The 13,692-nt window shown below is 53.0% G+C and overlaps 1 protein-coding gene across 1 annotated transcript; it reads left to right on the forward strand.

The window, feature by feature from the left end:
- The first annotated feature begins 881 nt into the window (after nucleotides 1–881).
- On the forward strand, nucleotides 882–13,404 carry CSRNP1 (cysteine and serine rich nuclear protein 1). The gene is made up of 5 exons (XM_088534808.1): nucleotides 882–980; nucleotides 7,982–8,180; nucleotides 10,272–10,531; nucleotides 11,006–11,302; nucleotides 12,189–13,404. Exons 2-5 carry the CDS (start codon nucleotides 8,006–8,008, stop codon nucleotides 13,194–13,196), a joined length of 1,740 nt encoding a protein of 579 aa, XP_088390934.1. The 5' UTR covers nucleotides 882–980; nucleotides 7,982–8,005; the 3' UTR covers nucleotides 13,197–13,404.
- Nucleotides 13,405–13,692: the final 288 nt, after the last annotated feature.

Below are 13,692 nucleotides of genomic sequence, written 5' to 3' on the forward strand. Positions count from 1 at the left end.
GCCTCTCATTCATTCCCAGACCCCTTTAGGGGTCTAGAACCTTCTTCTGGAGTCCAAACCCAAGAGGGACCAAATTCACTTTTGGGGAACCCAGACCCCTTTTGGGTGACCCATGCCACGTTTGGGGAACCCAGACCCCTTTTGTTGCCCCAACATCCTTATGGGAAACCAGGCCCCTTCTGGGGAACACAGTTCCCTTTTGGGGAACCACCACCTGCTTATGGGGGGCCAACCACCCCCCCCGGGGGAACCAGATTCCTTTTGGGGGACACTGATCCCTTCTGGAGGCTAGTCCCTCCTTTTGGAGTCCAAACCTTCTATAAGGAGGACCCATCCACTTTTGGGGAAACCCAGACCCCTTCTGGGGACCCAAAACCTTTTTGGGGACCCAGACCCCTTATGGAACCCAGTCCCTTCTTCAGAGTCCAAACCTCTTATACACACCCAGACCCCTTTTGGGGTTCAGAACCTTCTTTTGGAGTCCAAACCCAATAGGGACCAAATAACCTTTGGGGGGGGGGGCGGGCACAGACCCCTCCGGGGGGCAGAGACCCCTTTGGGGAACCCAGCCCCCTTCTGGGTCCCCCATCCCCCTCCGGTGACCCACCCCCTTTGGGGACACCCCAACCCCTTTGCGTCCCACCCCCTTGTGTCCCCCCCCCCCCCCCGCCCGGGTCTCAGCCCCCAACCCCCCCCCAGCATGAGCGGGGGGGGGGTCGCACCGGGGCCGCTCCGCGCCCCCCGCCGGGGCCACCGGCGCCCGGGTGGCGCCCCCCGCGCCCGCGCTGCCCGCGGGCGGCCCGGGGGGGCAGGAAGCCGGGCGGGCCAGGCCGGGCCGCGCCGTCTCCGCGCCCTGTCACCGCCTGCGTCAGAGCCGCGGAGTTTTCCACTGACGAAAAAGGGCAGCGCGGCGCAGCCCGGCAGCGGCAGCGGCAGCAGCGGGAAGCGCCGCCACTCGCTCCGCCGCCGCCGACACGCAGGTACGGGCGGCGCGCGGGGGGCTGCGCCCGTGGGGCTGCGGGGACCCCCGCGGGGTCCGGCCTCAGGGCCCCCCCCCTCCTCGGGTGGGGGTCCCCCCGGCTCGGTGCTCTGTGTTTTTTTGGCGGGGTGCGGATCAGCTGCCGGTGCCTTTGGGTCGGGGGGTCCCCGCATCGGTGCCCCTGGGTTTTGCGGGGAGGTCCGGCTCGAGGTCCCGACATTGCGGATCCGGCTCGGAGCCGCGCTCGGGGACCCTCGCTCGGGGGGTTCGGCTCGGCCTCGCCACCCCGGGGGTGGGCTGGGGGTCTCGCCGATATGGGGGTCCAGAGCGGTGCCCGGCGCAGGGACCCCTCAGTGGGGGGACCCCAGCTCGGTGTCGCGCCGTCGGTGTCGCGCCCGCGGTCGGAGGAACCGGTTCGGTGCCCCGCGGTGGGGGGCGCCCGTTCACTGCCCTTCGATCGGAGGGTCCGTCTCGGTGTCCCTCTATGGGGGGGTCCCCAGCTCGGTGCCCCGCGGTGGGGGGCGCCAACTCGGTGCCCGTCGCTCGGAGGGTCCGGCCCGGTACCCCAGGGTCGGGGGTCCCCCGCTCCGTGCCGGGCTCGGGGAAACCTGGCTCGGGGGTACGCGGCTCGGTGCCCCTCGGTGGAGAGTTGAGCTCCGTGTCGCCTATGGGGGGCTCCCCGACTCGATGTCTCTCTATGCGGGGATCCCCAGCTCGGTGACTCTATGGGAGGAGGTCCCCGGGGTCGGTGCCCCTCTATGAGGAGGGCTGCCCCCGGCTCGGTGCCGCCCGGCTCGGTGGGCGGCTCGGGCTCGGTGCCTGGCTCGGTGCGGCGCCGTCGGGGCCCGGGCGGGCGCGCCGCAGCGGCGCCGTCTGGCCGGGCCGCTCCTGCGGGCAGCGCAGCCGCGGGGCGGGAGCCGCGGAGCCGCCGGAGCCCCGACGGGGCCGCGCAGCGGGCGCCGCGCTGCGCTCCCTCCGCGTGTGCGTGCGCGTGGATGTACGCGCGTGTGTCTACACATGTCTGTAAATACATGTATATGAATATATATATATATATCGGAGTTGCACTCGATTTCCCCCTTTTCGATTAAGTGGGGAGCCCGCTCCATCTTTAAGGCTGCGCTTCCAATTTTCTCATGTTGAAAGAACCGCGGGGGGGAGGAGGAGGAGGAGGAGGAGGAGGAAGGTGGGGGGAGGCGGCTTTGCAGCCGCTCGCTTCCCCAAATTTGCCCGGCCGGGGATGTTTTCCCGTCGCTAGAGCAGCACCTACTGGCGCGGCCTGGCGGCTCCGGCGGCCTCCCCGGGCCTCCCGTGCTCCCCCCGAGAAAAAAAAGCTCTCGAAGTTGCCTCGATGTGTATTTTTTTTTTTTACCCTCCTCCTCCTGGCCCCAAGTGTCTGTCACCTACGAGTTACATAATGGCGCTTTAGGAAGAGGCTGACACATGCGACAACCCTTTTCGGAAGCAGTCCCGGCTTACTAAGGCGCCTAATTACAAAGCATCGCTGGGATGGAGGTGAAACGCTCCGAGGCATTTGCAAACCTAAAAGCCGAGTCATTCGGTGCAGCAAATTATCAACTCATCGGCAAGTGGGGTCTTTATTTTGTTACTGTTGTTTTCAGTTTTTGGTTTTTTGCTCTTTTTTATTATTTTTCCCGGAGGTTTTTTGCAGATGAGGCCTGTCAGGGCTCCCAGGTTTATTTTCGGGAGAGCGTGTTTGTTCCCTGCTCTGAAAGCCTCTGCAGCTCCTGGCAAGCCTTTAATAATTTAGTGCAGGAAATGCGTGCGTATATATAGCTGGTAAGGTAATGCACAGCGTGTACCTACAGGAGGACAAATATGGAAACCTGGTGTGAATTATGCATGAGGCGTAATCAAATAGAGGATTTTCCTAGACAAAGCGCGCTTTGCTGTTTTCGTATTTATTACCGTGCAATCTGGGCTGAGGGTATTTGAACCTTGCTTCAGCTGGGCCATGTCAGATAACGCTTAATGCATTTGCTAATGTTTCTTATTTACCTTTCAAGTTGCCTGCAAGAAGTAAAGACTCGACAGAAAATGTGATAGAAAAACATAAAGGCTGCTTTTTTTTTTTTTTCTTGGGGTGGGGAGGGTATTCTTTCTTCTTCTTCTTGGGATTTAAAAGATTATTAGATGGAATAAGCAGTTCTTATGTCCTTCCCAGGGAAAGGTATTTTGCTTGTTCAGGCTCTGGCGTGCGAATAAACTTGTGGTACTACGAACTGATTCATGCTGCTCTCCGGTGGCACCGCGTAGTTCGGGTCTGACTGTTGCACAGTCGGCAGAGTCTATTTTTAACCAGAGGGAGGTTATGAAACCGTAGCCCCAGCTGAGTGCAGATAACCGTGCTGGAGCTCCCGCGCCCGGGAAGCTGCGCAGGGTGCACGGGCTCTGTCCGAGGGCCTCGCTCTGCGCTTGGGAAGTGCCAAGGCCATGAGGGAAACCACTCGAGTAAATATGAAAAGAATTAAAATAGTTAAATGAGCGGGGCATAAATCAGGGCTGATAGCGGGCTGGTTATTAAGTAAGCCGGAGGCGTTGCTGGAGCCGGCGCTGGTGTTCGGGCCGCGCTCGCTCCAAGATCGCCTGTCCCGCCGGGAGCAGGGGCAGACAGATGGACACCCAGTGCCTCCCCATGGGGGAGGGCAGGGATTCCTCCCTGCCGTGATTCCCGCGCGGCTCCGGGAGCGTCTGCGGGAGTCGCACCGGAGCGGCACGCGGTTTGGTAGCCCCTGCGGCTCGTGGGGAGGCAGCCGGCCGACTCACGGCTCGGCGGGATGCAGCGCCCGCTTCCCTCCTCCTTGCACCCCTAACATCAGCAGATGGGCTCAAAAAGGGAAAAATGGCCCTTTAACCCATTGCATCCTTTATCCTTTTGTTTGCTTGTTTTAACTCTGTTGCTTTGTGGAAAGAAAGTGGCTTTTAACTATTCCTGGGATGTTTTCATGCTTTGGCGCGCTCCGTGGGCAGGAGGCCACCACCCCGTGGGAGCGCCCTTGCTCCTTGGGTTTCTCCTGCAGTGCCCAAGGTGCCAGTTTGGGCAACTGGGATGCTACTGGGCACTGAAACTGCAATGCTGGCCACACTTGGAGGAGTTGCATTTGCCTCACTGGCCTTGTTGCACCCCGCAAAGTGTGCAGAAAGCTCCAAAATACCACTCAGAGAGTCCACATACTGCTACCCAACCATAATGGCTCTTTGTGCAGTTATAAATAGCCCAAGTGGACACTGATACCAGTTTTGGTCGCCTTCCTCTCCGCTTGGCTACACAAATGCCAAACCTTCTTAAATTGAAATGACTCGAAATATTTACAGCTGATACGTCGTCCAAGAGCAGGATAGTTAAAACATTAATTCCTTGCATTCCAGCGTATTAGGGCTTTACCCTGCAACTCGCTGAGCGCCAGAAATAGGACTTAACAGATTCAATTCCCTTCCCCCCAACTCGACGGCCACCTCCACCCACTGCCTCCCCCCAACTTTCATGCTCAAAAAAAAAGAAAAAAGGAGGGAGAGAGAGAAAAAGAAAGGAATGCACATCTGGGCTAAATATTTGTTAGAAAGTATTCCCAGGATAGTGGGAGTTCTGGTGCCAGAGAGGAATTCCTGCGGGTTTGATCCATTGCATTATGTACTTGTTCCAAAAGCTGTTTTCAGTAAAATAGATGAGTAAGAAGTCTTAGCCAAGAACAGAATGTCTTTTTTGGCAACTAAAAGGAAGATAGGATTATTTTATTTCAGGTTATGTAAAAAAGGAGAAAAAAAAAGGAAAAAAGGAGAGAAGGTGATAAAATCCTCCTGCACTCTGTGGTGCTTGCAGGGATTTGCAACATCAAGCGCAGATCTTTTTTTTGTTGTTGTTCCTTCACGCTGCTCTGCACATTCTTGTGACTTCCATGTAAGTGTAGGGCTATAAATGTGGAGTTGAGATTAAGACTTCTGGAATTACTGCAATTAAAATATCCTCATTGCGTCTGAATTGGCCTTGGAGGCTCTTTGGCAGAGCAGCCAGCAGTTTTGGCGACAGTGGTTTCAAGGCGGTGTGGAGTCGCTGGCGTGGATTCTGCTCCCAAGGGCTGGGGTCAAGAGGGAAAAGCATTGGCTTTGCCCTCACAATCCTGCAGGATCTGTTTTTTGGAGGGGGAGAGGGGTAGTGGAGAAATACAAGTAGACAGTGATGGGTGCAGCCCTACCATATCTGTATGGTGCAGAGTTCATGAGAAAGATTGAAAAACTTGACCTGTAAAATGTTCCAGCCTCAAATTGGGAAACGGGAGGAAGGGGAGAGCATTATAGGAGAACATGAATGTGTGTTAGCTGGTGGGCAACAGGATCTCCAGAGGCTTTCTCTCATTAATTGAGAATCAAGTTTGCATGATACCCACCTTGTGTTGACAAACAACAGATATTTTCAATACTACAAAGGTCAGAAAGAGCCAAAGGCCTTTTTTTTTTTTTCCTATATATTTAACTGTTCTTATACATGAGTGAGGTGTGCGCACCTTCCTTATTTCTTCTGCTAAACATGTCTAATCAAGGATGATCAGTGCTTCAGGGTAAAAGAAAATAAAAAATAAAAAACAAAAAACAAAGACTGTGCTGTCTAACCAGCTTCCTTGGCTCTGGCTCTGTGTTTGCGTTAATCTGGGTAGTTTCCTTGAGACAATACTTGTTTTTTTTTCTGCTGTGTAGTTTGGGGAGAGGCTGTGCAGCTCGTGCTAAGTGACAGATGCTCTTGTGTTAGCATCTTGGAGTTGTGCAAACCACTTCTGATGCCATGTAACCATGGTGCCGTCCTTTATTCTGCTGTTCCCGCTGCTTTGGGTGTTCCTAAGTCTCATTTCTTTTGGCTGTGGGTTGGGAAGATCTTGATGCTTCTCAGTGGTGCAGGACATGGGGCCATGCTGAGCCAGAAGGGAGATGGATATCGGTGCTTAGGAAGAGGGAATCCCTTGAGGGGAAGATTTGGCCCTTGGATGGATGGTGCATGGGAGGTCATTATGGCCCACAGCACCATAGGTGGCACAGAAGCAGAAACTGGGAGGGCAATAGATCTTAGGAAGCAGCCGTTCACATCAGCATGGAGAGGGGAAGAGAGGGTCCCGCAGCGAGTGAGCTGGGCCAGACCAGTGTTATTTTCCTGGGACTTAACTTCATTTTCAGCTGTGTGACCTTGACTGCTCTACCACCCTCCAGCATCTCCTGGCAAGCTTGGATGTAGTCAAAATTATATCTGTGCCCGTTCATGTTTTGGCTTTGGCTTTTTTTTTTTTCAAATCCTTTGTCACAAGGACACTTGTCTTTGCCATTTGCTGTCTGTCCCACTTGCACAGAGACATCTCAGAGGGCTTCTTTCTCCCTTTGGTGTCTCTGAAGTGGCATCCATGGCTGGAGAAAGACCTGAGGGCTGGGACTTCACAGGGGATCCCCACTGACCTGGAAACCTGGCAGAACAGAGAAGCCTCTTGCCTTTTCTTGCAAAGTTTTTGACCTCTCCTCTTCTAACAGCTATGGAGCTGGGAAAACCAGGCTAAGAAGTCCTCTCGTCTCTGCTGGGCCTTGTTCCAGGTGATGGGTTTGGAGGGTTTCCACTCTCCTGTTGGTTGCTTAGAGCAAGTTGATGCCCTACCCCTGCTGAAAACAACTCAGAGTGAGTGGTTGGTCTTGTGTGGGCCAGGGCAGTGAAGAGGTTAATCCAGGTGTCAGGTAGGACATACAGCAGGCAGCAGTGGGGCTGAAGGACCACGGCCAAATCCACCTTCTCCTCCCCATCTGTTTTGGATTCAGGACCCCCTCAAAAAAACAACTGGTTGCAAAACCACCTGCATTCCCAGATCTGTGCACAGGGACGAGGTGGGTCGGTGGCGACCTGGTCCCGGGAGCAGAGCACTGCCACGCTGGGGCCCCTTGGCACAATGTGCAGCAGATGATTAACTTCTGGGTCCCGCAGATCTGATTCCATCCAGCAATTTTTAACCCTTTTGAGGGCTCACTGTCTCCGGGGAAGCTGTTTGTGGGTGGGATTGATCAGTGCTGATGGCAGGCCTTGGAGGCACCGTGCACAACGTGTAGCACCATGTATGACCGTGCAGGCTGCCCAGATATTGGAAGTCCCATCACTAAGAGGTTTTGGAGTCATGCCAGGTGGTTCATATTGTCTTTTGGTGACTGTCAGCTGGTGGCTTTTATGGAGAGCTGCAGTAGGCATGCCAACAAGAGGCGAGCAAGTGAAACGTTTCTGCCCCCGATGGACAAATTCACTCCCCTGGAGTGAGTGGAAAAAGCAAACAAAAGCTGAAGGTGTTTGCACTTGGCCTGGCAGCACGTGGAGATGCTTGAGATGATGGAAGAGCACAAAGGAGGTTTAGCAACAGAGACTAACGCCGACCTGCTTTGCTTTTCATTAGCTGTGTAGGGTTTTTTATTGCTTGATACATAACCCTCCCTAAACAAGCAGAGGGGCCTGGCTATGAAAGGCACTGCGAGCAGAAGTGCCCTTCTTCCAAGCTGATACATTTGTATTGCAGTTCTTCATTTAGTAAGTGTGTTTCCCCAGGGGGCTATAGCACGTAAATCACGCCAACAGATTGTTCTCTGCAAACGGGCTTATTTTTATAATTAGCAAGACACTAAAGCTGTAACTGCGCTGAAAGAGAGCTGGGTGAGGAATTAACATCAAGGAATTAGCAAGCAAACTGTGAGACTTCTTGTTTGATAGTGTTGGCATTGATGGAATTTGCTTCTGGGCAGTGCGTTGTACGTGATGGTTGGGTTTTTGGCGAGAAAAATGGGAAATTTGGCAGGTGCACATGGAGGTCTTTAGTAAGGCCCACGTGCACAGGGAGCACCTGGTGGCAATTGCCACCAGGGCTAAGCCAGGTTGACCTGGTGCCATGCTGGGCATTACCGCACTCATGACTTGTCCCTGGGAGCTACTTTTGTTTCCCTCACTTAATTTTGCCTTTCTGCCTCATTTTTCAGGTATATGAAAGACACGGCGCCACCATGAGCGGAGTATTGAAAAGGAAGTATGAACAGCTGGGGGATGACAGCACCTACTGCTCCTCCTCCTCCTGCTCCCCTCTCTCCTCCTCCTCAGCATCTTCCGGCTGGGAATCGGATGAGGAGAGCTCCCATGGAGAGACCAAGCCCAGCTCGGCCTTAACGCCCAACTTCACCCGTGAGTACCTCATGTTGCCACTGCCAACGAGCTTCATGTCATTAAGCTGAACAATTTAGGCCGTTTTCTGCATCAGATGGCTTTTTCAGGGTAGTCCTCCAACACTGTGAGTCCCTCCACAAATCCCTCAACTCACTATCAAATTGTTAAATTGACAGCTCTTATAAAGACAGGCCAGGCCCACAGTGTTAGTGTTTTCTGCTTTTTTTTTCTTTTTTTAAATGATTAACCAGTAGCTTAATTGCCATTGGGAGCCCATTTCCTGAGCAGGCTGGGTGCTCTGCCAGAGACCATGACACATTTGACATTGCCTCCGCTGCTGGTACAGATAAACGCTACTTTGTTTTCTCAGCAAAAGCAGTTTGGAGAGCTTTTTAGGAAAACACATGGGGGACAAGGCTGCAAAAACCCTTATCTGGCAGGCAAAGAACAAAAAAACAAGAGGGGACCATCTTCGGGGAGGAGGAATAGTCCAATCTAGTATATTATGCTGCACACCCACTGTATGTAGCAGTTTAGGTCCACTTAGCAGACGTACACAAACATGCCGTGGTCTGCGAAGGCTTTAGAAGTCTTGTCATAATAAAGAGTCTCATTCTTGCTTGTCTTTTTCGGTTTTGAGACAAAACAAGGAACTTTTTGTATTTCCCTGGCTCAACTGGAGAAGGGTCAGGAATGGAAAAGCAATCTAGGGGGAGGGAGAAGAGAACGCCAACATTTAACGGCTCCATCGATAAGCAATCGTGGTGGTTAACTCATCCCTTGTTAGGAAGCTAATGCAGCCGATTGAACGGAGGTCATTAGAAAAACGGGGGGCGCAGCTCAGAGATAGCATCAAAGCAAGTGCAGAGCCTGCTGTGAAACCCTCTCCATGAGTTCCCAAAAGCTGCTGATGCAGCTGGGTGAATGCATTTTTGCAGAGGAACCCCAAATGCTGTATTTTGGTGAGGAAGGCCCGCTCTTCTCCAGCCTGCAAGTTGGCAGGTTGGCCAAGCCAACTGCCCCAGCGACACTTGGGACAGTCATTTGGTTCGGTCTCTGCAGCGATGGCCCCAGTTGAGGCTGCCGCTTCCCTTCACCACCCCTAGGACCATTTGGGGGCATCACCACCTTTCTCGAGTATTTTTTTCCCTACTCTTACACAGCAGCAGTTGAGACATCCTGCGCCACCTCCCATGAGAGAGTGAACAGGACCAAAAAACACCCCCGGTGCTGAATTCCTGCCTAGCTTTTGTTCCTGCCATGCTCATGTTGCAGAAAAAGCAGTTCCGTAACCCAATATTACTGCCATTGGTGCTCCCTGTTTTGCAGCCAGGGATGTTGGTGGGGTCTCGACGGCTCTCAGGTTACCCCAGTGTGTCCACCTCCATCTGTTGCGCTGGCAGCAGCAAACATGCTGAGCCAGGTAGCCCTGGAGAGACCCTGCTTTACATAGGGTGTACTGTGTTTCGGCAGTTTTAAGACAAGACAGAGTCATGTTTTGCCACATTTGTCCCCGGATCACCTGCGTGTAGATTAACGTCTTTGCAGCTGCTCTCGAACAAGCCTCTTGAGAATAAACTATAGATTCGTAGTTCCTCCCAGAGGATGGTGGAAGGAAGCACCAGAAAAACAGTCGTTTTGGCGGTTTCGTGCTCAGGACGTGAGCCCGAACGGCACTGTTGCTGCAATATCCATGCTTATGAGTCCTGGGAATGGACCTCACCATCCCAAACATGGGGTGGCTGCAGACCTGCCGGCAGGACCCTCTGATCTGAAGCAAGACAGGCCCATAGGATGTTGTGTTGCTTGTTAGGCTCTGCTGCACATGAAGAATAAGCAAATCTCTGTTTCCTGGGGGAGATCATGCGGGAAGGTGAAGCAGCAGCTGCTTCTTAGAGTGAATCTGCTCAGTGATTCTGCAGCATCAGGGCTTGGCTTAGTTTCTCTCCATCCATTTTCCCCCTTTGGAGATCCACAAGTTGCCCTCAGCTGACGCCAGGTTGCTCTTGACAGTGAAATTGCAAGTCCGGCCTTTACGTAATACTTAACATCCCTCCGTTTGCAAGGATGGCCCTCCTGACTCCATGTGCTTTTTTCCCCCATTTTTAGCCACGTCCATCCTGAAGAAATCCAAGCGACTAAAGAAGAACAATGTGGAGTTTGACCGGGTCACTGTGTTTTACTTCCCGCGCTGCCAGGGCTTCACGAGCGTGCCGAGCCGCGGCGGCTGCACGCTGGGCATGGTGAGCAAGCACAGCTCCTCCAGGCAGTTCACGCTCGCAGAGTTCTCCAAGGAGCAAGAGAACGTGCGCCGGGAGAAACTCGAGGAGAAATTAAAAGAAGAGAAGTTGGAAGCATTGAAATGGAAGGTGAGTAAGAGCATGAGCAGGCGAGGGTTGTTCATAGTTAGTAGCTGCTGTATTTTTCAGGATCTCTCTGGGACCTCAGGGTGTAAGTCCTTGACCTTGCTTTGATCTCCAAAAACCCACAGGCTCCAGCATGGGGTTTTCAGCTCAGTTCTCCACCCTTGGAAGGTGGCAAGAAAGATGTTAATTCCATGTGTAGGGCCGGCTGACAGGCCTTTGGGTGAGACAGTAGGGAGAGCCCTGTACCTCCATGGCCTTCAAGCTCTTTGGGAAAAGTCCACTTTGTCCTGGGGCCCAGGTGAGGCACATATTGATTCTGGAGGTTGCCACTACCAGAATGATCTTCCCTTTTCCGTTTTTTTCCAACCCTGGGTGTTGGCGGGCACTGTTTTGGTCCCTTTCCCACGGATTTCCCAGGCACACAGAGTTCGGTGGTTGCAGTGGGTCGCTAACCCCTTGCCCGTGCTTTTCCCATAGCTGACCATGAACGGCACGAAGGAGTCGGAGGAGGCCAACCAGCTCACCATCGAAGACATCTCTGACGACGACATCGACGTGAGCAACGTGGACCTGGAGGACGGCTTCTTCCTGCAGCCCTACCCCGCCAAGAAGAGACGGGCACTGCTCAAGGCCGTGGGCGTGAAGAAGATCGACAAGGAGGAGAAGCGGGAGCTGCACAACATCCGCCTGTCACGGGAGGACTGTGGCTGCGACTGCCAGGAGTTCTGCGACCCGGAGACCTGCAGCTGCAGCTTAGCGGGCATCAAGTGCCAGGTAGGGCACTCGTGCCACCACACCACGGTGACACATGCTCCTTCTAAGCAGCACCAGCGATGAAACCTTGCAGGGACACCATCCACGTCACTGGGAGCACCAGCCCATAGCTAGTTTTAAACACTACCCACAAGGAAATTGCTATAGGGAATTTAGGGATTTTATTCCTTTCTTTTTCCCCCTTCTCTGATGGGTCTATGCCCGCTGTGTTTGGGCATATTTGGTATTTTAGGGGCCACTTGTGCACTAGGCGCTGTGGTCAGCACATGGGGCTCTGTGCACGTGCCACAGCCCCCCTCTAGCGGCTGCTCATAATCCAGCTGTGAGGGACCACAGATGCCAGCTGGGCACTTTGTCCTGCCTCTCAGCGAGGCCCCAAAGCTCATGCTATGTATAGCATATATTAAAAAACATGATGCATAGTTATTAAACTTTTATTTACCCACTATTTTCCACATGTATGTCCATTTAAAGTGTAATGCTTTGCATTTCTTTTTACTTGTCAGCTTCCTTCAAATTTTAACTTATAGTTTGAAGTTATAGTTTTATAGATTTTTAAGTTATAGTTTTAAGGTTTTAAGTTATAGCAAAAGTCATCTTTTTTTTCTAAGACAACCCTGCCAAAGAGCAGCATGCCCTTTTCTATTGTTTTTCTTTTTTCCCTTTTATCTTCCTTTTAAATCTCTTAGCTGTTATTTTGCACTGCTAAGGTGGTTTCTCGGAGTCAGCGAGCAAAGAGCAGTTTCAGTTTTACTAAGCTGCGCTTCCCATGGTTTCCTTGCTGCTTGCCGCAGCTCTTGCAGTGCCTTGGGGCAGGGGGGACAGGGGCGGGACGTAGTCATGGGCCTCACTGGTCTAATGTCACGCTTGCTTGTCCCTGCGGCAGATGGACCACACATCGTTCCCCTGTGGCTGCACCAAGGACGGCTGCGGCAACACCGAAGGGCGAATTGAGTTCAACCAGGCCCGCGTGCAGACCCACTTCATCCACACCATCATGAAACTGGAGCTGGAGAAGAAGCAGCAGAGCAGCGAGAAAGCGGATGAAGGTGCCGAGTCCTCCTTCCGGGAGCGGCTCCATCAGTTTGGCTGCTCGGTAGGGAAGACCGCCTTTGAGGAGCGAGCGGTGCCCCTTACGCCGGCCTTCCAGTTCAACATGGACCTGGAGACCATCGGTGAGAACAGCTGCAGCAGTGACATGACGGACTCCTCCATCTCGTCCAGCCCCAGCGAGGACCTGGAGGAGCCCTATGAGAATGGCCCCTCTGACAAGTCCCAGTCGGATATTGACGATGATGGCCTAGCGCGGATCCTCCACTTCAACGACTCGGACGCCGAGGACAACAGCGACAACTGCCAGGACAACTTGAGTTGCTTCCATCCTGCGGATTTCTTCAGCACTGGCATCGAAGAGCAGTGTATGGAAAAGGCCAATGCAGTGGGGACAGGCTCTGGGCACGTGTCCCACCTCTCCGAGTGCCTGGACGAGAACGCCAACCAGGACGCGAGCTGCTTCCTGGAGGAGGCCGCCCATGCACGCTGCGATGGGCTTTCGTGCTGCGCGGCATCCCCGGCAGAGCCGTGCTCCAAGAGCTACACAGATCTCAGCCTTTCCTCTGACTCCTTGGATTTCTTTCAGTCCTTCTCAGACTATAACTTGGGACCTCTTTATAACTCCTTAAAGGAATACGAAAACCTCGATAACTTCTCCGCGTTGCAGTTTCAATTGCCCAATTTCCCGGGCTTCCCTCAAGCCGCAGATCAGGGCTCCTGTTTCTTGGAGTCGCTCATCGGCTTATCTGAATCTGTCCCCGAAACCCCGGCCCCGTTCACAGACAATCAGCTTCTGGAAGATGCCATTAAGTCATCGCTAATGGAAACGGTGAAAGTTTAAAAAGGGAGGAGAGCAGGAGAGCCTTGGAGCCCCAAAACCAAGACCGGAGACACTTAAGTAGAGCAGGCAAACTTTCACCGAGAGGAAAATGTGCGATGAGAGAACTTTCTAAGCAAAAGAACTATTTTTGGTCTTTATAGAACGTGGACGTTTTGACATACTGCAGCTACAATCAGTTCTCTTGCTGTTTGTGCAAAGTTTATAAACTTTCACTGTGGGGTGGGGAGGGTGGGTGATTTGGGGGAGAAGACTTTCAAGTATGAATTTCCTCGTGTTTTGTATGAAAAGACCTGTTGAGAAATGCTCCTTGTTAACATTGCCAGTTGTACTCGCAGCCCCTTCGAGAAACTTTTCAGTGTTGCAGAAACTTTTTAAGACACCTTTTGAAGCCTGTATTTATTATCAAAAAAAAAATGTGATTTGCATAAGAGTTAGCCCAACATGCTCTTATGTTTAAATCTGACAAGGTTTACAGAAGAGATCCATACATTATATG

Source organism: Tinamus guttatus, unplaced genomic scaffold, assembly GCF_059628265.1.
Source record: "Tinamus guttatus ecotype Peru unplaced genomic scaffold, ASM5962826v1 Tinamus_guttatus_pri_ptg000599l, whole genome shotgun sequence".
Lineage (NCBI taxonomy): Eukaryota > Metazoa > Chordata > Aves > Tinamiformes > Tinamidae > Tinamus > Tinamus guttatus.

Excerpts from the sequence above, each read along its gene's own strand:
- CSRNP1 (XM_088534808.1), top strand. The coding sequence starts at position 8,006 with ATGAGCGGAGTATTGAAAAGGAAGTATGAACAGCTGGGGGATGACAGC. Across the intron at positions 10,532-11,005 it reads TGGAAGCATTGAAATGGAAG|CTGACCATGAACGGCACGAA; the intron begins GTGAGTAAGAGC and ends CTTTTCCCATAG. Across the intron at positions 11,303-12,188 it reads TAGCGGGCATCAAGTGCCAG|ATGGACCACACATCGTTCCC; the intron begins GTAGGGCACTCG and ends TCCCTGCGGCAG.